General features: G+C 43.5%; 2 protein-coding genes across 4 annotated transcripts in view; both read right to left on the bottom strand.

Annotated features, from left to right (window-relative positions):
• The window catches only part of LOC310957503 (receptor-type tyrosine-protein phosphatase N2-like), a gene marked incomplete at its 5' end in the record, with an annotated part of 214,287 nt that extends 193,853 nt beyond the window's left edge, over nt 1–20,434 (bottom strand). The window contains 2 exons of the mRNA XM_083928087.1: nt 8,935–8,985; nt 20,344–20,434. Coding sequence (XP_083784213.1) covers nt 8,935–8,985; nt 20,344–20,434 — 142 coding nt within the window. The remainder of the gene's footprint in view (nt 1–8,934; nt 8,986–20,343) is intronic.
• Nucleotides 20,435–21,329: 895 nt separating this feature from the next.
• Nucleotides 21,330–26,638, bottom strand: part of esyt2a (extended synaptotagmin-like protein 2a) — a 58,220-nt gene continuing 52,911 nt past the window's right edge. For all 3 annotated transcript variants that reach the window (XM_083928432.1, XM_083928434.1, XM_083928433.1), the window contains 5 exons: nt 26,374–26,472; nt 25,561–25,692; nt 25,334–25,439; nt 24,998–25,047; nt 21,330–24,414 (listed from right to left, as the gene is read on the bottom strand). In XM_083928432.1, the coding sequence (XP_083784558.1) occupies nt 24,369–24,414; nt 24,998–25,047; nt 25,334–25,439; nt 25,561–25,692; nt 26,374–26,472 (433 nt within the window). In that variant the 3' untranslated portion in view covers nt 21,330–24,368. The remainder of the gene's footprint in view (nt 24,415–24,997; nt 25,048–25,333; nt 25,440–25,560; nt 25,693–26,373; nt 26,473–26,638) is intronic.

The raw sequence follows: 26,638 nt of genomic DNA, 5'->3' as shown, positions 1-26,638 counted from the left end.
GGCAAGACACTGAACCCTGAATTGCTCCCCGTGCTGCGCATGGGTGTGTAAATGTGGTGTGAATGGTTAGATTAGATGGTGTGTAGATGTCCACTGCCATCAGTGTGAATGTCTGTGTGAATGGGTGAATGTGACAGACACTGTGAAAGCGCCTTGAGTAGTCAGATGACTAGCAAGGCGCTATACAAGTCCATTACCAAGTCCAAGTCCATTCATTTTCAAATATAAATGCTCACACCCAAAATGTCCACGCCGACTGCACGTTTTCCTTCATATTGCTTTTTATACACCGATCTTCTCCGACTGCGTGGAGATGGAAATATATCTGCATCAGTAACTGAGTGACAAACCCCTTCAACACACTCCTGCTTGGGGCCCACCTGCTCACTCACAGGCATCCCCTGGTGGTCAAAGCCGTGCAGCGCATCCACAACATCTTTCCATTAACTGCTTCAATAATACAGTAATACAATTATGCAGCCTATAAAGTTTCCATTAGCACATTAAGAAAATATACTGAAATAAGGATGTAAGTTCAAACTGAATCATACTAAAACACAGATGATGATGGTGATGATGATGATGATGATGATGATGATGATGATGATGATATATGACTCTCTTTGTGCTCAAGCACTTTCAAAATAAAGCACACTACTAAAAGGATATGTTATTTATCTGACGTATTTATTTAGGGGCGGCAGTAGCTCAGTCCATAGGTGACTTGGCTGGGCACCATAGAGTCGCTGGTTCAAGTCCCTGTGTGGACCATGAATGGAGCGTGGACTGGTGGCTGGAGAGGTGCCAGTTCATCTCCTGGGCACTGCCGAGGTGCTGTTAAGCAAGGCACCGAACCCCCAACTGCTCGGGGTGCCGGTCACTGGCAGCCCCCTCGCTCTAACATCTCTCCTTAATTGCATGTATATAGGTCCTGTCTGTGCATGTGTGTGTATTTCGGGCCTGTGTGTGTGTAACATGATTAATAATAAGAGTGAAAAAATTCAATTTCCCCGTTGCGGGATAAATAAAGTAATTCTTCTTCTTCTTCTTATCTCATTATCTCAATTTAAAGTAATTTGTTCATTTTGTTTTAAATTCAATGAATGCATCAGGTTTCCAAAGTTAATCACGTTAAATAATCCTGATCTCAATCGTGTCCAAAATGATCGTAATTAGGATTTTTGCCATAATCGAGCAGCTCTAGGCACATTTTTTCATCTGGATTTTGCAAAAATCTGAACACTTAAAATAGATTAAAACAAACTAAACATGCAGAAGTCACTGCTACGTCAATATGAATCTAATGATGGTATAAACTTGTAATGAAGCATCATATCGATTATGATGCTGATCATAATGACGCTTGTGTTTTCATCAAATGCCACGAAAAAGGATAAATTTCAGCACTTGAATGCACAAAGCCTCCAGCAGGAAGACCAGTTCACCAGACACCAAAAGACTGTGGATGTAAACAAAAGCACAAAGATGGATTGGGCTCTTCTCCTCTTCTCCACATGGCTGCTCACCTGCAGTCTGAAAATATTAGCAGAGCTCAGATAACCTCGGATTCCTCCCTGACGCACCACTGCTGAGCAAACTCACAGTGCAAATATGATCCATCACATCCTCCATCACATCCCGCGCAGTTTGAGTCATTCAGGGGTATAACTCTGATTAATCTACTGCATGGCTGAATGATCTTCAGAAAACAGGCAGTGAGTTCGTACTAAATCTGTTCAATTTCACTCAAAGGAGCAGGCAGTTCCACTAGCCCGCTGTTTATGCTTAGTTCTTATACACAGATATGTATATCCGCTGTTCAGGGTTCTTAGTTGAATAATAATTTAATCAAAGAAGAAGAAGAAGAATTCCTTTATTTGTCCCGCACTGGGGAAATTCAATTTTCACTCTATTTTTTCATTTTACACACACACACACAGGCCCAAAATACACACACACGCACAGACAGGACCTATATACATGCAACTAATAATAGAGAGATGTTAGAGCGAGGGTGCTGCCAGTGACCGGCGCCCCCGAGCAGTTTGGGGTTCTGGGCCTTGCTCAACAGCACCTCAGCAGTGCCGAGGGGATGAACTGGCACCTCTACAGCCACCAGTCCACGCTTCATTCATGGTCCACACAGGAGTTCGAACCAGCAACCCTAGGGTTCCCAGCCAAGTCACCTATGGACTGAGCTACTGCCGCCCCAACTATAAAACAGTTTTATGACTTCTTCTGATGTATTTAGTGAAATCTGCTGTAAAATCAGGCGCATATAAATACATGATTTCATGAAAGGGTTGACAACGTGGGAATTTGGATTATTAATGCAACGTTTTTACAAAGGAACCCTCTCGTTGTGGGGCTACAGTGCTAATCACCACACCACCTTGTTGACCTGAAAGTAAAACATGCATTTTTTAACTATTTTTCGAATTTCTTCCAAAGACAAAATGATTATTGATCGATTAATAAAGAAATAATCTGCAGATCACTCTATAATTAATAATCGTTAGCTGCAGCACTGTAGTTAAAACAGTAAGTATGAGTGGCAGGCAGCCATCCTTATCTCTATGGCCAGACTCAGCTGCATGCTGGGGCTAAAAGGCAGCAGAAGCTCCTACACTGTAAAAAAAATAATAATAAATAAATAAAAAAGAACGTCCATCTGGACAGTTATTTATTAAATACATATAATTATATCTGATTTAATCAAGTGGATTTATCTGAAATTACCTGTAGTCCCAATATAATAATAGAAGTTATAATAATAATAATATAATCTATATAATAAGTTACTTTTTATGACATAGATGAAGCACTGTGAGTTGCATTTGAAAGGCACTACCACATGCATTTATGATCAGAAGGAGCACTTTTTGCAGCGTAATAAAGCAGAGTTATGGGAGTGAGATGGGACCGGCTCTTAATGTGGCTTTGCTCCGACTGCTGAGATGACAGTCAACATGAAAATGTCAAGTCGCTGATGGAGCAGCAGCTGCCCTGCCCTTTCTCCTTTTGTACCCAGACATGTCAAAGTCCATAGCGGGAGGGGAGGACACCCTTATCACTCCCCACTGAATCCTGGATTATTGTGTCAATTCTGGACTGTCACTTTCTCTGGTTTGATGCTGGAGGTAAGTTTGTCCGGGGGCAAGGATTATCACATATGTTTAAGGAGGTTTGTCAAAGGTCCATTTAAGACATGGAATATGTGACATTGCTGTCTTCCTCTATCTGTTCAAGTGATGCTTGCAGACATGACAAGGACATGTACGCGTATGCTGAAAGAATCTAATCTCATCTTCATCCTCTTATCCAGGGTCGGGTCGCGGGGGCAGCAGCTTTAGCAGGGGACCCCAAACTTCCCTTTCCCGGGCCACATTAACCAGCTCTAACTGGGGGATCCTGAGGCGTTCCCAGGCCAGTGTGGAGATATAATCCACCTCTCCAGCCAACATGGACGAAGCTGCGTGTACTATTTGACTCGAGAAAGTTGTGGCTTGTCAACCTTGACCTGCCGTCGGAGCTCCAGCAGCAGGCAGAGAGCTAAGTGCCCGACAGCAGCGGCTCCTCCTGCAACCAGGCGCAGAAGGAGTCCCAGATGTATACTCGGAATAAGTGATTTGTTCTGTGTGTCTGATGGTCTATCGATCTCCTTCACTCCCATTTACTACAGACGGCACAGTGCAGCCGCGCCTACACACCCGGAAAGAATCAATAAAAGAAGGCCGCTTATTTTCTATTCAATTATTTGTATTAAAGAAATATTTCATGGGTATTTTAACCCAGCAAGACTTGTCTAAGTAGGCCAGTTGCATAATAAACACACAGCATTGTGAGGTAAACAACATCATTAGGTGCGTTTCCACTATGGTTAACTACCCTGAATAAGGCGGGTCTATGGCGCCAAAAACGCCCCTAATTTGCATGTGAGTCACTCAGGAGGCCGTTTGATTGGATTACGCTAAGCGGGGTGTGACGTGTGGTAGTACAGACGACACCAAAAGTTTTTATTTCTGTTACTTTCGATTCTAAATGCTGCCAAACCAGCTCAGAAACAGCTGTAAGTCATTTGTTATGAATGTAATGTTAAAAAAAATGTTGAACCTGTGTATCTAATGACACTACAGTGACACAGAAACAGTGACTAATGAAATGCAGTTGGGTGTTTACTAAATAAATCAGCCTATCAGTGAGATGATTGGCTGTTTTTATTTCTGTTACTTTCTATTCTGAATGCTGCCACACCAGCTCAGACACAGCTGTACGTCATTCTAGTCATTAATGAGGTTACGTTGGTTAATGTAGCAGCATTTCCCACAGAACTAAGCCATACAATCACTTAGTTCTGTGGGAAATGCAGCTACATTTATAACACTGTTTTCACTTATCGCTCCTTACCACTTATTTAGTTTATTTAGTTTGTACTTATTTTATCTCAGTATGCTGCTAAACTGCACGCTGCGTATTGTTGTATATTGTATAAACCTACGCTCAACCATATTGTCTTTTGCACTCTGTCACGCTTAGTTAATTGTTTGATTTATTTTATGTTAGCTTATTTTATTTGATTTATGTTTTATGCTTATTGTTACTCTGATCCTTTCCCACCTTTGTATTGAAACTGTTGCACACTAATTTCCCTCGGGATAAATAAATAAAGCTTCTTGAATCTTGAATCTTGAATCTAATGACTTAACAGCACTTTAATGTGGATTCTGTACAAGTTCAAGAACCATTCTTATGCATTTCCTGAGTCCTTCACCTTTATTTTAGGCACTAAAAAAATGTGGCTGGTAAAAGAAACACTGATGCAGGTGGATTTTGAAATCCACCTGTCACAGTGGCTGGTGGCCAAAAAAGTTAACTTCAGGACCTGATCAGAACAAACTGTTTCCTGTGGGCATTGAGATATTGTTCTAGGTGCCACACCCTCCCTTTGTTGTTGGTAAAAGAAGGGAGAATGTCCTCAGCTGAACAATAAGAACATTACTCATTGTTTCTTTGCTGCCAAGAGATTATAGCCTGTTTATGCAATCAGAGCTGCTGGGTGTCCTGATAGAGTCTGAGCTGCCAATCACCAACACAACAGACTGGCCCTATTGTGTGTGGGGCAGTTTGACAGCAGCTATAGAACAGATCAGACACACGGTGAGTGAGAACAATGGCTACGGATGCCTACATACAGATGGATAGCTTTTCCACTGTGAGATCCAGCTGTCGGCGCAGCCTCGTCTCACCTGACTCTCTCAAAGGGAGCTTTTCATGCCTGTCCAAACGTAGTTCCACCAAAACAGGCAGGGACGTACAGACTCAATGTAATAGTTGGGTTTCACAACGATTGGACAGATTTGGGTGCGAACAGCAACATTTACTACCACTCGAGTCAATGCTAGCGCTAACGTTAGCTGGTAACTTAAAGGGAACTGCCCATGTTCAACCTGCTCTGCTGTGACACTGCAGCTAACGGCTCCAGCGACGGGAACTCCTGTCACTAGCAAAAAAATGCAGAATCAGTCTCCTTCTTTAGCCTTTAGCTTAGCGCCACTGAAAAGACAGTGGAGTACAAGCTGCTTAGCACTGCTCCACATCTCCGCCCTCTTCCAAATCCGGCTATTCAGTTTGACGTAACGCCCTTTCAAAATAAGATTTCCGGGTCCAAACGCTCTGTTGAAACTAAACAGACAATGGCCAAACGTGAACAATTATGATCACCTCTTTCATCAGTTAGACATCTTATTCATCGATAAGAAAGAGGTAAAATAACAATTACGCTGTTTTTTTTAAATTCAGATCTGTTCTCACAATGGGGAACACAGCACCGCGGCTTTACAAGGCTTGAATCTGGAAATCATATTTTTAAGAGCGTTACGTCACGACTTGAAAAAAAAACAAGATGGCGAAGGCCAAAATGTCAATCTCCTAGCTTCAAAATGGTAGTCCACAAACTAATGGGTGACGTCACGGTCATGTCCATCTCCCATATTATATTATATATATTATATACTATATAGTATATAGTATATGAGTCTGTTCTAGTCTAGTCTATAGTCTACTGTGCTGCATCTTACTCACAGGTATTTCTATTACTTTGCTCAGCACAGGCTAAATAACACAAACACCTCTCTGTTCATTTAACCTTCATGATGTATTGCAGGACTATTGTATCAGACTGCATTAGTGTATTAATACATCTAAGTGAGTAGTCAGAAAACCTCTGACCTCTCAGACTGTAATGTTATATCATTAAACTGGTCAGATACTGGCTCAAATTAGGCGCAAGGTGATCACAGGGAGAAGATGCCGATGTACACGATGAGACATTTCCAATGTAGACGTTACGTTAAAAGACAAAACAACGGCGTGGAAGCACATCAGGTCAGTATAAACGTCCTCCATCACAGCGGGTACATCGGCTGAGTTAACACGGCACCACAACTACTGAACCACCGTCCAACTGAGGGGATTTAATGACCAACGGAGGAACAGAGGCAAAGCGGTAAATTGTGTTTACTGCCCGAGAAGCAGCGAGGCAAAAAAACACGCTCCACAAAACTGTGCGCACCACTGAAATCTGCAAAACGGGTGAAGTTCATCTCCCTCTGTTTAGCTGCTGTCTGACAACAGTTACTGAGAGCGTACTCACACTGTCCTTCCGCACCGCGCCCCGGGCTTTAGGGTACTTGTCCCCCCTCCCTCTCCCCCCGCGCCCCAGGCCCGTTTGTACTCACACTGCCTGGGATTCGGAGAATGCTTCTTGCTGTCCATACGTCATCACGCCGTAACACGTCACATGCATTGATCACTTGTGTGTGGCTTTGTTTCCAAATCTTTCCACAGACCTCAGAGTTTTTGTGCGTCTTGTCGACTGTTTTTGAATCTTTTCATCGACCAAATCTGCAGTAAACACTCCACCTCCGCATCACACCAACGTGAACCTTTCACCGCCATTGTTGTTGTTGTTAAATGTCTGCGCATGGTCCCTCCTTCTATTTACATGTCCGAACAGGCGCACATACGCTACTGCCGTAGGGCTTGGTCTCGTGCTCGTACATGTGCAAACGGCTCCGCTAAAGCCCACCGTGGACGGCCCGCTGGCCGCAGTTATGCGCGGAGCGGGTGCACTCACACTGCTTAAAGGTACTAGGCTTTAGCGGAAAAAACGGTTTTGGCCCCGGCCAGAAGGACAGTGTGAGTGCGCCCTGAGACACCATTAGAATAGATGAAAGTATTCTTTTCAAGTCATTTCCTTTTATCAATTTTTTTTACTTTGATGTAAATAAACACACAATACTGTCCACCAAGAAAACTAATCATGCTGGAGCTGCCGGTGTTCTTTTGCTGTCAGGTCGACGTACTAAACCAAACCACAACCTTTTTTCTAATCCTACCCAAGTGGGCCTTAGATCAATCCACGCTCCACCTCTTTGCCCATTTTGGGATAAGCCAGGAGCAGATAGCCACATTGAGCTTCACAGTGGGTCTTTGGTAACATATGGGTGACCTCACTCAGACTAAGTCCATCTTTTATACAGTCCATGGTTTCAACTAAGTGAATTTTTCCCCTGAAAAATATACAAATATCTTTAAAATGGACAGGACCTTGGTGTCCTCAATGGTAGCTAAGGTCCTGTTTGCAGTGTTTTGACTTCTCTCCATTACTTTTCCTTATAACAATCACCTTTGAAAGATTTCCAGATAAATAATGTTTGTATGCAGACGTAATGCGTGATGCGTGTTCAGCAGAGCAAAGACAAATCTAGCAGCAATGAACACCAACAGACAAAATATCCAAATAAAAGCAGTCGACACCTTTTTTTTTCATCAAAGCGAAACAAGGTCACCATGAAGTAGTCAACAACACAGACGGAGAGTCCGTCTGAGCTCGGCTCAAAGTGAAATTCAATGACTTTCTCACAGAACTAGACACCCTTTGTGTTTTTTCACCCCCCACCACCTCTGTCAGAATCAGATTACAGGGCCCATTTCAAAAGGACACACACGTGCACACAGGAAATGGCCGAGCGAATGAATTCAGAACAAACACACCCTGCCTGAAGTAAACACAGGTCAGGAAGCAGGTCGGCCGTGTACCCAACAGCACGGCCACCTGCACCATCTAACAGACCATTCACATGCTTAATGAGACGCAGCAGATTCTAGTATCCTGCTACCTCTCTTGGCTCTCTGTCTTTGCTTTAAACCCTGCAGAGATGTTGATACGTGAAGCCTGCTCTGCACGGCTTCCCTTTAAACCAATGACAAAAAAAAAGGCAGGCTGATAACAAAGTACAAACTCTAGGGAGTAACCGGCCAAGCCAAAGCAAAAGTGTTTCCAGGATTCCAGAAATATATGCAGATTATTTTTTGACTGAAACGACTTTCATTTCTTGAGCTTTTTTTGATTCTGGGTTGATTCTCAGCAGGGGTTTGCTTTCACTTGATGCCAGCCAGGCCGCAAGGGACTGAGGCAGAACGATTGTGGGTTGTGAGTAATTACAAAACCCAGCAGTTCATTCTGAAGAAGCTAGAATGAATGTAAAGGCAAAGCAGCAATTCAGATGTCGTGCAAAAATGGTGATTTAGCAAACATCTGGCGTTTTGTTGCTGTAATCATTAATATATTCAAGACCGAATACGTTTTAGGTGTTGAACTTCTACCTGGTGACTACATTGTGATGCATGCAGTGACTGGATATACAAGCAACAACTACAAATGTAAGATACAGCTTAGACAGAGGAAGGACTGTGTGTTTCACCTGTACATGACTGAAGATTTGTCCGATAAACTAATCAAGAATAGGTAAAGACTTACTGGTTTTACCTTAAGAGAGTGTGTGTATGTGTGTGTGTGTGTGTGTGTGTGTGTGTGTGTGTGTGTGTGTGTGTGTGTGTGTGTGTGTGTGTGTGTGTGTTGGACATTGTTACCGTTGACGCAGATCTCATACGTTGAACACAGGTCATTCTCAAACAGGCAACCTGTTTGCAGAGAAACAAAAAAAACACACAGTGGTTAGCAGGTTGACACGTAGCTTACACAGATCTTTTCAGTATACCGCTGTCATGAAATACACATTACACACACAGTTACAGTAGCAACATTGATTGAAGTCATCGTGATGCGTCGCTTTGTTTACAAATCTTTCCACAGACCTCAGAGTTTTTGTGCGTCTTGTCGACTGTTTTTGAATCTTTTCATCGACCAAATCTGCAGTAAACACTCCACCTCCGCATCACACCAACATGAACCTTTCACCGCCATTGTTGTTGTTCAATGTCCGCGCATGGTCCCTTCTTCTAATTTCTATGTCCGAACAGGCGCACATAAATGACGTCAGAACCGTCGTAGGCCTCGCACTCGTACACGTGCGCACGCTCGTGCTCGTACATGTGCAAACGTGCTCTACAAAAGCCCACCTCTCTCAGACGGGCCGTGGACGGCCAGCTGGCAGCAGTTATGCGAGCAGCGGGTGCACTCACACTGGTCAAACGCACTAGGCTTTAGCTGAAAACCTGTTTTGGCCCGGTGCGGAAGGACAGTGGGAGTGCACCCAAAAAGTCCTTCCAAGTAGTTTTTTCAAAGAATTCTGACTGTTTAGTTCTTGCTCAATGTTTGCAGTTGATCTGTGTTACAACAAAAAACATGCAAAAAGTTTAAAAATATGCACGTGATGGTTACGACATCATGCTTAAACACTGAAGCTAAAGCCACAAGTAAAGTGTCGATATCCTCAGCAGATGAGGATTCACGTAGAATACAATATGCAGTCCAGTTTCATTCATAAAATTTAACAACTGAATTGATTACACAGAAAACAAGCACTTACATACATCAAATAAGCCATCAACACAGTTTTTTAGTGTATAAGCTATTAATGAAGATATCCTGGAGAGTCGCTTACAGTCGCTAACTGCCTGGGCGTAGCTAACACTAATTAGCTCGGGGCAGCACGGTGAAGTCATTAAAACAGCTTTTTTAACCACTAATGCTGCTCAAAGTAACAGCAAACCTCTGCAGTAGCATGAGAAGAGTCCCTACACATAAAACAAAGCACCAATGGGCTCCTTCCTTTTGGATTGACTTTGGTAATCCACTTGAATGGACTTTACTATGAGAGCAGCAGTTTTAATTTTAATGTAATTAAAATACAGTATTAACATTACCCCCCATATGAAAAAGCAATATACTCTTATCCTATCAATTTAACAACTGAATTGATTCTTTTTTTACAATTTCATATTCGCAATTGGCTGGTGCTAGCAAAGTTTAAAATGACTCAGCACTTTGCATAAATCACTCAAAAACCCGTCTCCAACCAAAGATAAACAGTAGCCACTTTCACCTTTAAGATCTGAATTTGCCTTCGAGCTTTAGGCTTCATCTCACAATCTTACTTCATCTTACACAGGATGCATTTAGCCTCTAATGAAGACGTGTAATTTAAGTCGTATAAGCTTGTGCCATGCTCGCTGGGTATTCATTAAGTTTCTGTTTTGGTGTAATTAAAAGGGAGAATCACCCAAGGCTGTATTTGTTCACATCTCGGTGGAAAAGAGGCAGCACAACCACCGGAAACATGAGAAACAGAAATGATGTTTACAAAGAGCCAGAGCTTCGTTACAGCAGCTTTGGGGGCAATTTAAAAACAGCATAATGGCAAAATACTAACAAGAAAAGCAATACACAGAGGCTCATGGCTGAATCATAACATTCGTAAACAAAACTTCAATATTCAACATTTTAACAAAGACAAAAAACTATATTTACATCAAGCCTGTGAATGTTCTCATTCGTCCAGGTCGTCGTTACCCTCAAAGCAATTTCAGTCAAAAGCAACTGGACTTGGTTATTTGTCTAGGAAGACGTTTCACCTCTCATCCAAGAGGCTTCATCAGTTCATGTACGCATCTGACCAGGCTGGGACTGGACCAGGACCAGGCTGGGACTGGACCAGGACCAGGCTGGGACTAGACCAGGACCAGGCTGGGACTGGACCAGGACCAGGACGGGACTGGACCAGGACCAGGACCAGGCTGGGACTGGACCAGGACCAGGACCAGGACCAGGACCAGGACCAGGACCTGGACCAGGCTGGGACTGGTCCAACCAACTGGTGTGGAGATCCAGGTATTTAACCTCTCACAAGGCCGATGATGTCACTGAGACCCTTTGTGCTCCAAGTGCCCACGCCCGTCGTTAGAGTGACAGTCGTTGGTGGGCAGTTGGTTTCGACTTCGTTAGTGCTCTATTGAGTCTGAACGACAGTCGTTGGGGTCACCCGGGCCATGTGTGAACAGTTGTCCTTTGAGGTTATATATTTACATCCAACAAATTACAAGTTTTCTCTGAGTGATGTGGCACTAGGGTTGCAAAGGGGTGTGAAATTGCCGGTAAATTTCCAGAAACTTTCCAGAAGCAAGTTATGCTGGGGAACCAATCAACTCCCAAGTGTTATTCTGGAGTCAGACACTGTCCCCATATCTAAGAGTAAACTTAATCTTTCCTCCTTGATAAAGCTTACAGCTGGGGCTTACGAGCCCTTAGCAATGTTTAAGATGATTTTGTTCTGCTTAATTATGCTGCTATAGGCCTAGTCCGCTGGGAGATAAAACTTTTCCAGATACTCTGAGCTTCTCTCCTCTCTGTCTGTATCATTCATGTCTCATCAATGCATGTTACTAATTCAGCTTCTTCCCCGGAGTTGTTTGTGCTTTGTCGTCAGAATTAGTGGTTAAAAAAGACCTTTTAATGTCTTCACCGTACTGCCTCGAGCTAATCAGTGTTAGCCACGTCCCGCTGTTAGCGACTGTACCAGATTTCACCGTTAATAGTTCATACATGAAAAAAACTGTCGCGATGGCTTATTTGAAAAAGACCAGGGGACTATTTTACGCTGGAATTACACTTTAAGGACCTTCAATTTTGTAAAGCTTACGTTTAGTTATTAATTGGACTTCTGTACTTTAATAATGACATGAATGACGAAACAGAAATATATTTCAGGAAAAAAACCTTTGTGCACAAGGCCCAAAAATTAAATACCACGAAACTAAGTTACACAAGCACAAGTATGGTTTGTAAATTTGAATGTTAAATTATGTTTGCATGTTACAAAACTATTGTTCAAATGATATTAGGATCATACACAGAGTTGTTAGGGCGTTATGCTCTCAAACGCTGAGTAGTTAGTCAAGGTTGCCAAAAAAACCATGCCCAAGTAACTAAATACATTATTATTACTACAAATATCATCATTATAATTGTATTAGATTAGAAATGATACATTCTAATACTGTAATAGGTGCAAAAGTGGATCCAACATGTCTTTAAGAAACTTTACTGTGACCCCAAAATGATCAAGAGACATGTTATATGGAGGATTTAAGTCAAAGTAGGAGATTAGTAAAGAGGTTTAAAGATGTTTTCACTTCCAGATAAGCACTTCCTCTATCCAGTTAGAAGTGGAGGATATGGAGATGTCTCTGAATGCTACTTTTGGACTTTTGCTGCCACCCTGAGTTTCTTGCTCTCTGCTTTCATCACTCCCAGCAGCAGAGTGTGAAATAGGTTGCGGTATTTCACTGAGGACCAACGCCAAGCTGGCGATGCAGGAGGAATGGAATTTCAATCAACTTCACCCTGTGAGCAAAGAGCAGCTTCCAGGCTGCGGCCTTTAATGCCTCCTGGCAGGGCCGTCACCAGCTGTGTTTGCTGACGACAGAGACACTACATTTCCCAGGATGCCATCTGTCTGTTTGCATCAGACACCTCCTGCTCCTTAGGGAGAGGGCCACTGATTGAACTCAAAACAGTCACCTTGAAAATAAAGTAAATGATTTAATAAACCTTATAAATGTGCGGTTATATTTGTGGACATTGGTACGAGCAACACTGTAATCAAATTCTACAAACTATCAAAACTCAAAATATAGTTTGTCGCCTGTTTAAATATATTCAAAATATGTATGAAATGTATTTGTGACAAACTGGCGGCATGTGTCAGATTTTCAGGTGTCAAATGTCCAAAGAAAAACACTTAAATCCATAAAATCCCTACATGAACAGAGTCAGGGCTTACACATTTACATGTCGTATTTATGCCGTGAATGGGGAAGGCAATGAGCGATGCATGTACAAGGGACATTTCCACTCCACCAGGGCTCAAATAAATTCCCTTCACATTGTTTCATACATTTTTAAAACTTTTGCTTTTGCTCTGTAAAAAAATGCCACAAATCTCCAAACTTTGGATTAATAATCAAAAATCATAACACCCTTAGTATTTATGTATGAGACAACAGATGATAAATGACTTTTACAGTACAGTTTCTTTCTGTTGATCAATGGGCATCCCCGTCAAACGAACCAATAATGACTAATCATTGCTCTGCATTAGGTTCAGTTGTTTGTTTTCTTCCTCTAACACAGTTGGCCCCTGTCACCTGACTCCCATCATTTTCCTTCAGCATTCAGCTCTAACCTCCACCACACAATGTTATCTAGCTATGCCGGGCGTGTTTACATCTCTGGAAAGTTGATAACAGTCTGGGATCGCAGACTGAAGGAAAAAGACCAGGCCTTTTAAAAGCTTTCCCCGGTTTTTGTAATGTTATTTTTAGCTCTTCTACGTAAAGGCTGAGTCACTTTCAGGTTGTTCCCGTGGCTGATTATAGCCTTTCTATATGACCTGTCTATGTGCTGCTATGTGATGTGTCTTCCACAGCGTATCATACTTTCAATGTTTCTTTTTTGTTAAAGTGACAGCAATCCAATTATTTGGGCTTCAGCTCAGAGAGACGATCAGTCCCGACAACATGCCACCTGACAATCAAGGCTAACACAAAAGAAAGGATGTGGAACAAAGGGCTGCATTCGATCATTTTTATTCTGTTGCCGTAGAGCAGGAAACCTATTTCTTAATTAGGTGGTGTGTGCGAACACCGCAGCTTAAATTTGTGGCAATCGCTCATTGCCTTCCCCCTTCTCTGTCTACTGCAGCGACAAAACAACGTCCTCCCTCATCCTTTTATCCGGGTCCTCTCATCCTCTTCTCTTCCACTGATTGTTCAGAGCCAGGTCATTGATCCATCCATCTGGTCAAATGAAGCAGTGGCCCTTTGTATTCAGAGCTCTCTTGTACTGTTGCTCTCGGATGCAGTCTTCCTTCCTTCCGTTATGTACTGAGCGTACGTGAAGTATGTGTATAGACAGTGTACCATCCAAGAAAGATGTTTGAATAACACCGTACCCCAACACATTTGCAGTGTTAAGCTAAAGGGCACAACAACGGGAAGGGACATGTTTGAAGCTGTGTCAGATGCAATTGACAAGATGGATCTTAAATGGGACAAGCTGTGTGGAGTTACAACGGATGGGGTTCCGGCTATGACAGGCGAGCACAAAGGAATGGCCTCTATGGTGTGCGCCAGGGTGCAAGAGAGTGGAGGTGAGGCTGCTAAAATGCACTGTATCATCCACCAAGAAGCCCTCTGTGCCAAGACAGTCCAGCTTGGCGATGTGATGAATACAGTTGTGAGAAGGGTAAACATAATTCGAGCACGAGGGCTCTATCACAGAGAATTTCAAGCTTTCCTATCTGATGTCGATGCTGAATACAGTGACGTACTTTATCATTGTGATGTGCGCTGGCTCAGCCACGGCTCCGTGCTGCAGCGGTTTTATTCTTTGAGATCAGAAACTGATCAGTTTTTGAAAGAGAAGGACAAACCTCTCTGTGAACTGAGTGACCCTCTGTGGTTGGCAGACCTGGCATTTCTAGTTGATCTTACTGGTCATCTTAACACACTGAACACGAGCCTGCACGGCAAAGACCAGCTTGTGCCACAGCTGTATGCGCACATGAAAGCATTCTGCGCAAAGCTCCGTCTCTTTGAGTCACAACTGCACAACTTCAATGTTGCGCACTTCCCCACGCTGTCCGAAATCACGTGTGGTTTTCCAAAGAGCAACCTCTCTGCTAAAAAGGAGAAATATGTGTCTGTGGTCACATCTCTTACGACAGAATTCAGTCAGCGTTTCCAAGATGTCTCTATCATTGAGAAAGAAATCAAGCTGTTCTCGACTCCCTTCCTGATGGATGCAGAAAAAGTGCATGTATTTCCACTGCTTTTTCATCCAGAGGATTGTGGTCACACACAGCGGTACACAGCCCGAACATTATTCATGACATTACATAGACTATAAGGTCTGCATTTCAAAGATGACCGAATAAAAAGTCAGGACACCTGACTAAATTCAAGCCCGAGGGAATTCTGAGAAATTATAACCTGATCTAATGGGGTTCAGGCAGATATCAAAGCTCTTAACTCTAGTCCAATATGCTAAACAATAACTACACAACTCACCCGTACAAGATGTTTGAAATCTGCCACTGTATACCATTCTGATTTACTGACACAAACATGCTTCAGTCACACACATAAACCAATATTCTGTTCCTCTACGTAAATATTAGATGATTTATCTTGATTTTTCTTGTGAAACTGGACCAGAAAAACCCATCCGTCCATGTCCTGCGTCACACAGAACAGTTACAGTAAACCACCTCAGCAGCTCTGCAGCCTCGCCCAGCCCCGACCAACTAATCACCATGAATAAGATGTTCATGAGTGTTGCCATGGCTACGGTCACACCAGGCGAACCAGCAGTGACCTTCTCCAGGCCCAGGTTAATGATTAGAAGAGCTGAACGCTGCCTGTGGCTCAAACCTCAGGGGGGAGAGTATGGCTCACAGAGAAGCTTCACAGTACAGGAAACATACATCACTGTATGTACAAACCGTAACAGAGCACTGACCGTGCCTCATCACTATGAAATGTGATTTTAAAGGTATTCAAAATGTGTTACAGATTTTAAAATAACTTACTTCAACTTATTTGAAATACATAAATATATCCTCACGGCCACTTTATTAGGTGCACCTGTCCAGCTGCGCGTTAACGCAAAGTTCTAATCAGCCAATCACATGGCAGCAACTCAATGCATTTAGGCATGTAGACATAGTAAAGAGGATGTGCTGCAGTTCAAAGCAGCATCAGAACGGGGAAGAAAGGTGATTTAAATGACTTTGAACGTGGCGTGGTTGTTGGTGCCAGGCGGGAGCTCTTAGTGTTTCACAAACTGCTGATCTACTGGGATTTTCACGCACAACCATCTTTAGGGTTTTTACAGAGCATGGTCCCAAAAAGAGCAAATATCCAGTGAGTGGCAGTTCTGCAGGTGCAAATGCCTTGTTTTAGCCAGAGGTCAAAGGAGAATGGCCAGACTGGTTGGAGCTGATAGAAAGGCAACAGGAACTCAAATATCCACTGGTTCCAACAGAGGAATGCAGGAGAGCATCTGTGAACGCGCAACACGTCGAACCTTGAGGCGGATGGGCTACAGCAGCAGAAGACCACAGCGATGCCACTCCTGTCAGCTAAGAACAGGAAATTGAGGCTACAATTCGCACAGGCTCACCAAAAAAAATAGAAGATCGGAAAAACATGCCTGGTCTGATGAGTCTCAGAATTTGGCGTCAACGACATGAAAGCACGCATCCATCCTGCCTTGTATCAGCGGTTCAGGCTGGAGGTGGTGGTGTAATGGTGCTTCTTGGCGACTTTGGGCCCATTAGTACCAATTGAGCATGGTGTCAACGCCACAGCCTCCCTGAGTATTGTTGCTGAACGTGCCCATCCCTTTATGACCACAGTGTACCCATCTTCTGATTGCTACTTCCAGCAGGATAACGCGCCATGTCATAAAGTGTGAATCCTCTCAGACTGGTTTCTTGAACATGACGATGAGTTCACTGAACTCAAATGGCTCCTCAGATCTCAATCTAACAGAGCCCCTTTGGGATGTGGTGGAACGGGACATTGGCATCATGGATGTGCAGCCGACAAATCTGCAGCAACTGGGCGATGCTATCATGTCAATATGGACCAAACTCTCTTAGGTATGTTTCCAGTACCTTGTTGAATCTATGCCAAGAAGGATTTAGGGCGCACTCACACTGTCCTTCCGCACCGCGCCCCGGGCTTTAGGGTACTTGTCCCCCCTCCCTCTCCCCCCGCGCCCCAGGCCCGTTTGTACTCACACTACCTGGGCCTCGCGCAAATGCTTCTTGCTGTCCATACGTCATCACGCCGTAACACGTCACACGCATTGATGACGTCATCGCGATGCGTGGCTTTGTTTACAAATCTTTCCATAGACCACATCTGCAGTAAACACTCCACCTCCGCATCACACCAAAGTGATCCTTTCACCGCCATTGTTGTTGTTGTTAAATGTCCGTGCATGGTCCCTCCTTCTATTTTCTATGTCCGAACAGGCGCACACATAAATTACGTCAGAACCGCCGTAGGCCTCGTGCTCGTGTGCACGCTCGTGCTCGTACATGTGCAAACGCGCTCTACAAAAGCCCACCTCTCTCAGACGGGTCGTGGACGGCCCGCTGTCCGCAGTTATGCACGGAGCGGTTTCACTCACACTGGTCAAACGCACTAGGCTTTAGCCAAAAAAACGGTTTTGGCCCGGTGCGGAAGGACAGTGTGAGTGCGCCCTGAAGCAGTTCTGAAGGCAAAAGGGGGTCCAACCCGGTACTAGCAAGGTGTACCTGATAAAGTGGCTGGTGAGTGTATTATTTCTTGTTAAAACCATTACATAACAATAAGACTCAAGAGGGACCAGCTTTGAAGCCAAATAAGAAAAATAAAATTATGAAATTTGGTCAAAAGTCTTTGGTATCAAAGCGAGGGGGCATATCCTGCTGAACTACTTCCTGTTTACATGGAGCCATGCAGGTCCACTCCAACAGATGGCGTCTCGGAAAATGATAGTTTAGGGCGTACTCACACTGTCCTTCTGGCCGGGGCCAAAACAGGTTTTTCAGCTAAAGCCTAGTGCGTTTGACCAGTGTCAGTGCACCCGTTCCGCGCATAACTGCGGCCAGCTGGCCGTCCACGGCCCGTCTGAGAGAGGTGGGCCTTGTAGAGCCGTTTGCACATGTGCGAGCATGAGCGTGCGCACGTGTACGAGCACGATGCCTACGGCGGTAGCGTTATGTCCGCCTGTTCGGACATGTAAATAGAAGGACGGACCATGCGCGGACATTTAACAACAACAACAATGGCGGTGAAAGGTTCACGTTGGTGTGATGCGGAGGTGGAGTGTTTACTGCAGATTTGGTCGATGAAAAGATTCAAAAACAGTCGACAAGACGCACAAAAACTCCGAGGTCTGTGGAAAGATTTGTAAACAAAGCCACACAAACGCGATCAACGCGTGTGACGTGTTACGGCGTGATGACGTATGGACAGCAAGAAGCATTGGCCAAGGCCCAGGTAGTGTGAGTACAAACGGGGCTGGGGCGCGGGGGGAGAGGGAGGGGGGACAAGTACCCTAAAGCCCTGGTCGTGGTGCGGAAGGACAGTGTGAGTACGCTCTTACTGTTGTAACTCCCACAGAAGCATTACGTCAATAAGCATAAAGTCAAGACAATATTGCATTATGCTTATGAAATACTAAAAACTGTGGATAATAAAGAAAAGAATAAAATGTCAAAAATGCACAAGTAGCTAAATCCCCTGTGGGGTTACTGCAGGATTGGTACAGACATCTGCCCATTTAACCATACACACCAACGCCAGTACAGGTAGATAAACCTATCACAGGAAATATGGTGTAAATAAATAAAGTGTGAATGTGTAAATGGAGGCTGAGCGCGGCTGCTCGGTGCTCTCTCTTGTTTTCTGCCCGTCTCCTGAGAGGAGTCTGTGCTGTGGCTGCCATACTCTCTGTATGCTGGTTATGTAATCTGAAGGAGAGAAGAGGAGGGTCTGGAGACGCGCACACACACACACACACACACACACACACACACACACACACCTCCCTCTCAACACCCGCTTCTTCCTGCTCTTCCTCCTCCTCCTCCACCTCTTCTCACCACATCTCTGCATCAGTCATCCTGCAGCCTGTGATTCTCAGATCAGCAGGGGAATATTAGACATCTGATATTTATAAACTTCGTGCACGAGGGAATTAGTGTCTGCAGCGCACACACACACACACACGCACACACACACACACACCTCCATATTACAGATCAATAGCGGTCTCTGTCAGGAGCCCAGAGCTAAGGACTAGAGTGTGTGTATAAGCTTCTCATTGCTCTGCGTTGATGTTGCCACTGGTCGTTGCCTGCTCTAGTTTACACAAACGCCGCACTGACTGTTTTTATATTTGATGTTGTTGTTATAGTTTCTATTTTGTTAGTTTGCTATTTCTATATTTATAATGTATTCATTTTTATATTTTTAGCTATCATGAATTATTATTTCCTATTTTTGTATTTATTTTCCTAATCATTCTAATTTCATTATTTATTTATTATTAAAAACCATTCATTTATTTTAAATGTATTATTTTTTACTATACTTCACTTTGTCTGTTTCATGTGTATCTTTACAAATGTATATATTTTATTTCTATGTATTTATTAGGCTAATGACATTCCTGCATTATTTTCTCAATAACCTCCTTTTTATTCTTTTATTTATTTATATTTAAATGAATTGAATGACCTATTAAATGTTTCCTTTATATATTTCTATTATTTTCTATTATTCATTTTAATATATTCTGGGTGGTCATGTCTAAATTAGACTCTGAATACTTAAATAAATACATTAAATATATATTTTTATTACATAAATATTTGATCTTTATTCCTGAACAATGTCAAATAATATGGACTAGTTATTATTTAATTTTAATAAGTGTTTATTTGAACTCTTATACTTTAATAATTTATATTATTGAAGTGTATCTGAAGTGTATATCCATAATGCATAGACAACGTGGTTATTTCAGACATATTTTCTCTATTGCATGGTTGATTTTTAGCCATGTTTGAATTGTTTTGTATCTAATATGAATACAAATAATAAGTATAATTATAATTGTAACAAACAGTCCTGGATTACAGCTGTAATCCCTAATGAACTGAGGTCTAATGTCCCTGTATTCGCAGTTTACCGACTTGTGCACCGACTCCCGGCGCCTCCGCGGGGCTCAGCTCGGACTTTATGACCTGATTTCTCTGTTTTTCCTCCACACTTGCTTTTATTTGCAGCCTCTTTCTGCTGAACCGTATTTCCCGGACCACCGTGTTTGCTGTCCCCTGCTCAGGTGCAGCTGCGGGGAGGCGGTGCAGCGGTCCCGGCCGCCAACATTGACACAGACCGTCTCCGTCTGCAAAAATGGCCCCGAGGAGGAAGCGACGGACGCGGCTCGGTGTAAACACAACCCTCCGTTAAATCACTCACCGAGTCTCCGGTCTGCAGAAGCGGGGCTCAGGGAAGCGAGGAGGAGGAGGAGGAGGAGGTGGAGGAAGAAGGAAGAAGGCAGAGGCTCCATGTCTCTTCTGGGTGATTCTCCCAAGGGTTAAAAGGCCATTTCTCCCAACGAGGCTCGGTTCGTCTTTCTTCCCGCTCAGAGGAGCTTCTCCGCGGCAGGAGGAGCAGAGGAGAGCCGGGGAGGGGGAGGAGTGCGCGGTCGGTCGGTGGGTCGGTGGGTGGATGGATGTCGGAGGAGAGGAGAGAGGATGCAGGGCGTTTCTGCTGCTGGAGGCTTGAGCGCGCTCAGCGTCAATCCAAAGCACCTGCGAGTGGATGCGGCGTTTCCGGTGGCGGATTTTCAAAATAAAACTCTGACGGAGTAAACCACAGTTTTGGGAGACATGAGGTGCAGAAGCAGAAGTACAAAAAAACCCCAAGCCTATTTAAGCTGTAAACACAATTAAAGGTTGAATATGGAGAATCTTTATTAAAAGCTATATTTAAAAAATAAAATAATAAAATAAAACAACCACGGGCGTTTTGTGGGGTACAGAATGAAAGTATGGTTTTTACATAAAAATATATATTTAGTCTGAATTAATATTTAAAAATTAACATTTTTTTACGGGTTTGACAATGACTTTCTGTCCCGTTGTGTTTCCATGGCAGCAGCCAATAGCGTTGGGCGTTGCTGGTTGCCAGGGTAGTCTGTTGTTGGGTGCAGCTACTGTAGGCTGGCACTGGGTGAAATGGAGTTTGCCGATCCTGCAGCTGCTTCTTTGTCCCAGCAGCTGAGTGAGCGGAGACGGGCAAAGACCAGAGTCACTATAGGCCGAGCATTCACTCCATGGACTGAGAGAAAGGAGAGAAACGCCATTCAAACGCACGCCCACATGGCTACAGTTCTGCTTGATCAAAAAGAAATCATATTCAAAAGTGAGAAATATAAAAAATGATCAGAGGCCACAGTGGTGTACAGCATCACGCTGCTATTGCCAGCTAAAGCTCTTTATTTGTTTTAAAAGACAATTAGGAGACACTCTGAAACATGGGGAAGTGTTAAAGCATGTTGTCGGTTCTCTTTACACATGTAAATATCTCCGTGGTGGGAATCTTAAGGCACAAGATAAATTAAGAAGATGGAGAACACAAACCACCTCTCTCAGATCCATTACGGCTCACACACACACACCTTCTCGAGTCCTACAAAATAAAACACAGGACAAGACAACGAGGGTGACGGCTGCGAATCACAAATAAAAAAACATTAAAAGACATCAAATGTAGAACGGCAGTTTGCATACATAGTGTAAAATACTTTTCTGATGCTTGGTGTGAACACAACAAGGCAAAGATCTATATATTCGTGTACTGAAGGTCAAAGGTCACACGAGCCTTGATCGCTGCTCTCTGGAGGGCCACGTAGATCATTTATGCATTTATTACACGTCTTTGACACAGAGAACGATATATTGTGTGTTTGATATAAACCCTTCTAAGCAAGTGCTGTTGAAGTCAAAGCAGTGTTTAACATGATGTGCGTGAAAAAAGTTTATGTACACAAAACAAAAAAAAGGTAAAGGTCATTTTCAGCGCTGGTTGCGTCCGTCTTCAGACTGCGTAGTTTGTGCGCGTCTCACCCAAAGACACAAGGACGAGTTGAAAGTGACACTTCACGACGAGTTAAGACTAATGTTGATTCATAAACAAGATGAGACCGATCGTAGCGGACATTATCGTGACGTCAACCTCACTGAAACAGCGACAAACAAACGTTTTTGGAAATGTGGAAATACTCCAATGTTCTCACTTGTTCAAGCCACTATTTGTAGAAACGTTGTGTGATTAAAGCGCAGTGTTTGACATTTCCACAGCACTTTGTTTCTCTTATCACAAATACTCTCCTACGTTCACTCCTGGTTGTTTCCGCGTTGAAAGATTACCAATAAACGGAAAGCTACGAGGCTTTTAATGTGAAAAAAGGCCGGGAAATAAAGAGTTTTTCTTAACACTGATCAAAGAACACAGCAGGAAACTTGAGAGTATCAGAGAAGTGAGTGTGAAATGACTATTAATGTGAAAATATACATTATAAACTGAATAAATCAACACAACGAGTGAACGTGAAGGAGGTTCGGGGAGCACGTTCCAAATGAGGCTGAATAAAGAGTCGACAGGTCGTCGTGGTGCGCTTTGGAAAATCATTTTAAACTTCTACATATAGTGGCTTTGAAAATTGAATCACTTCATTTTAAATACATTTTGATTTGACGGAGTAGCTAACATTTTAAGAAACGTGCGTGGTTTCTTGTTCTTATCGATAGTTGGGTGAGATTATCGATGCGCCCTCTGTCTGTCGAACAGAAAGCCAGCAGCGATGGGCTAACTTAGCTTAGCATAAAGACTGGAAACAGAGGGGAACAGCTAGCTCGGTCCGTCTGAAGGTAACAAAATCCACCCATCAGCACTTCTTAAGCTCACTTATGGACACTTTGAACTCCTATTGTGCACGGATTAAACAAACAAGACATCAGATATAAATCTGTGAATTTTACACCGAGCTATGCTAACAGTTTCCCCCTGATTCAAGTCTTTGTGCTAAGCTAAGCTAACCATCTCGTAACTGACAGATCACAGGGAAGCATCTTCATTCATTCATTCATCTTCAACCACTTGTCCCTGTCGGGGTCGGGGGGGGGCTGGAGCCGATCCCAGCTGACGTCGGGCGTGAGGCGGGGTCCCGCCTGGACAGGACGCCAGTCTATCACAGGACACATAGAGACGCACAGAGACAGACAACCATTCACACCTACGGGTGATTTAGAGTCATCAATGAACCGAACACCTGCACGTCTTTGGACTGTGGGAGGAAACCGGAGAACCCGGAGGAAACCCACGCAGACACGGGGAGACCATGCAAACTCCACACAGAAGGGCCCCAGTTGGGATGCGAACCTGGAACCTTCTCGCTGTGAGGCGACAGTGCTAACCACCACACCACCGTGTAGCCCAGGAGGCATCTTCTCATCTAAAAATGTCAAACTATTTCTTTTTACAAAAGCTCATTTACATTATTTCAAAACGTGATACTTTCATTTAGCTATTTAAATTATAAATATTTTAAATCTGACATAAAAACAGATCGTTTTCGCCTGGATACATTTAGACGCCGCTTGAATTCCACCTTAGAGCGATGATGATCCCCGATAGATTAAAAAAAAAGCACACAGATGTGCAAATATTCAGTGACACCCAACAACGGCCTTGTGTCGGTGCAACAGCAGGTGTGTTAAGAAAAGAAAACCCCACAACATAACATGTTTGTCCCTAACTTGGCTGATACACGCGTTACTACAGTGTCATAAAACCAGAGTCGAGCTGCGTCGCCGAAACCCCCGAGGGTGGAACGAATTAAATACTTCTTGTCTCTTTGGTGGCGTGTTTCCCTGCGACCGCCCGCCTGCTCTACTTCAGGGACTCTGTCCAGAATGTTTTTCATTTAAAAAAAACAACAACAACGAATCAAATAAAACGACAATCATTTGGCCAAGTAAGAGACCGCACCTCTCTATCATCTCCAGAACACTCTTGCCGCCGTCTGTCTCGTCCCGCATCGTTGTTTATATTTACAAACTTGTACATGGTCATTCTCGAGGCGGGGAACTGATGCGACAGCAACATAAAAAATAGATTGTCTTCCTCTACAGTTGTTATAGTTTCTCCTAGTAATATAGGTAATATAGACTTCCGCAGCAGTACGTTATGTGTATATAGTATTCTACGTGTCGTATACTCCCTTTAGTCGATCAGCCTTGCACTTCTTAAAGGGGAGGTTTGCCTTGCGACTGATGTGATTAAATGAATGTCAAAAGCTGCTTTTTCTGTTTCCTTTTGTACACTTAACGAGCGATGAGAAAATAAAAGCCCTACAGCTGAATGGAAGTGATATAGTGAGGGGCGGTGGTGATGATGGTGGTGATGATGATGATGATGGTGGTCCTCATCGGCGCCGCCTAAAGCTGGTGGGGCTTTGCCAGGCCATCTTCACTCAGCTCATACCTGCAGGAGGAGGAAGAGGCTTTTATTTTGGGAACTTTCAGGCTTTTATTTCAGCGGGCTCTGACACCAGTGTTTTGTTATTAAATGATATTATCACGAGTGCCTTTTCAAGGGGATGTGAGTACTTCATTTAAAAGCAACTCTGGCATTGTACAAATCCTGCAAAGGTTGCCATGGAGATGCAGATAACAACAACAACAACAACATGATACCTTTGCACCTGATCTCAGTAACAAATGGCGGCAGTAGAAGGCTTTTACACTGACGCAGCTGCAGGTTCATGTCGTATGTGGATACAATTCCAAACATTTTCAAGTACTTTGTCCAAAATTCAAGCTCTTTTCAAACCTTGAAAACACAACATTAAGGATTTCAAGCACCTCTACGAACCCCGTTTTTGCCATTTTACTCATTATCATCCACAATAATTTGTAGTTATCTGATTAAAGAGTAACCTTTGGATTTCAAATGCAACTTTTCACCAAAAAAAGGGAGAATTTTCTTTATCAAAGAGTTTCCTGAACATCACTCATGACTCGTGAACTGTTTCACTAGATCGTTGTTATCAAAAATCAAAACTAACCATTGTGTCCAGCCCTTAGCAGTGTCCTCATGGTTCAAATCCACCAGGACCTGATGAGAAAAAGAGTTGTTTTTCACAATTGACAGAAATAAAGACTATATATATTAAAAAAAAGTCAAAGGAGAATATGTTTTTTCAGGTTCATAGTGGATATTTCTGCAGATTAAACACTATTTTAAGTTTCTACATTAAGTGACAGATCATCAAATCCCAAGATTAAGGTCCCTATGACTTGATCATAAGGCACTGAATCCTATCTGGATAGAAATAAATTCCTTTCAAGACTCAGGGTTTAGACAGACACGTAGAATCTCCCTGCCCAGAGAAAGTGCGTACCTTTCCCAGAAGGCCTTTATGTTTGGAGAGCAACCCTCCGCCGTTCTTTACCGCAACGTCCAGAGTCCGCCTGTGGAGCTCCACGAGGGAAACGCTGAACTCAAACCTGAGCAGGCAGAGAGGGGACGACATTTACAACAGCTACAGTCAATAACAAACAACTACCAAAACTATTTGACCGCAACATGTTTGAACAATTCAAGTGAAAGCCGAGCGGTGGAACTCACGTCTGATCGAAAACTGGGTTGAGGGTTTTCTTGAATGTGTGAGTTTTCCTCCTCCCTGACCTCCGTTTGTCAGGAAGCAGGTAGAGGCGGACGTACGGATCTGAGCCGTGATCGGTGAACGCGATCAGGTTTCTGTGGAGGAAAACAAATCAATATTACTAATGAGTGAAAACATTTCCCTTAGTTTCTATCACAGATATCTTGTTATGATGACGGATGTTCATGCTAAACATGAGCAAAGACTCAAATAACGAGGTAAACGCGTTTACGGGGTAACCAGTCTAACCCTCCACACACTCTGTCAATGCCGCCTTTCAGACAGTTTCTTCCACTTTCTCAGCTGACATCAAGCCTTTGCGGATTTTCAAAGGTCATCTACTCCGGGAAAAGCACGCCCATGAAGCACAGCTACGCACAGCTCCGGTAGAAGGTGCTGCTGTTTACTACATGTAGCTACATGCTAGTGGCAGAGAAAGCTGTAATAATGGTTGCTTGTGTTGTTCATTGCTCCCTAATTTCATATCACCCTCCTGCTGAAACATGTCTGGTTGTGTTGTGTTTGGTTTGGAAGGCTTTATTTGTGACCTTTGACCGTAGAACATCCCACTATCAACGCGTAAATATTAGTTCTTGCAACATCTGGTTGTGTTGTTAATGTGCTAGCTGGCTAACTGGTGCCTTGAATCCGAGTTATTTAATCTCACAAAGGCGGGGACCGTATGTGCTAGTTGGCTGTAGTCTTCGCGGCGTGTTAAAGTGCCACTTTTTGGGCGAGACTCTTTGGTGCGAGCCCCTGCCTTTATTGGTCCGTACCTGCAGCCGTGAACGACCACGATGAGTTTGTTCCTCTGCGAGCTGTGTCGGACAGTCAGCTGGACCTCACCCAGCGGGAAATGACTGGGGCCTGAACCACTGCAGAGACAGAGAGAGACAGGAGGGGTAAACGTATGAAAACCAGCACCTCATGCTCAAGGCTGTATTAGGTTAACGTTTCAGGTCTGTAGAAATGTCCTCTCAAACAATAAGGCTAGTGATATCACAGACTAATATAACAACAGACAACACTGGCAACCAGCAA

This window comes from Echiichthys vipera, assembly GCF_963691815.1.
Source record: "Echiichthys vipera genome assembly, chromosome: 15".
Taxonomy (NCBI): Eukaryota; Metazoa; Chordata; class Actinopteri; order Perciformes; family Trachinidae; genus Echiichthys; species Echiichthys vipera.
Note: the sequence above shows the minus strand (reverse complement) of the source record. Positions and strands in the feature narration are given on the sequence as shown.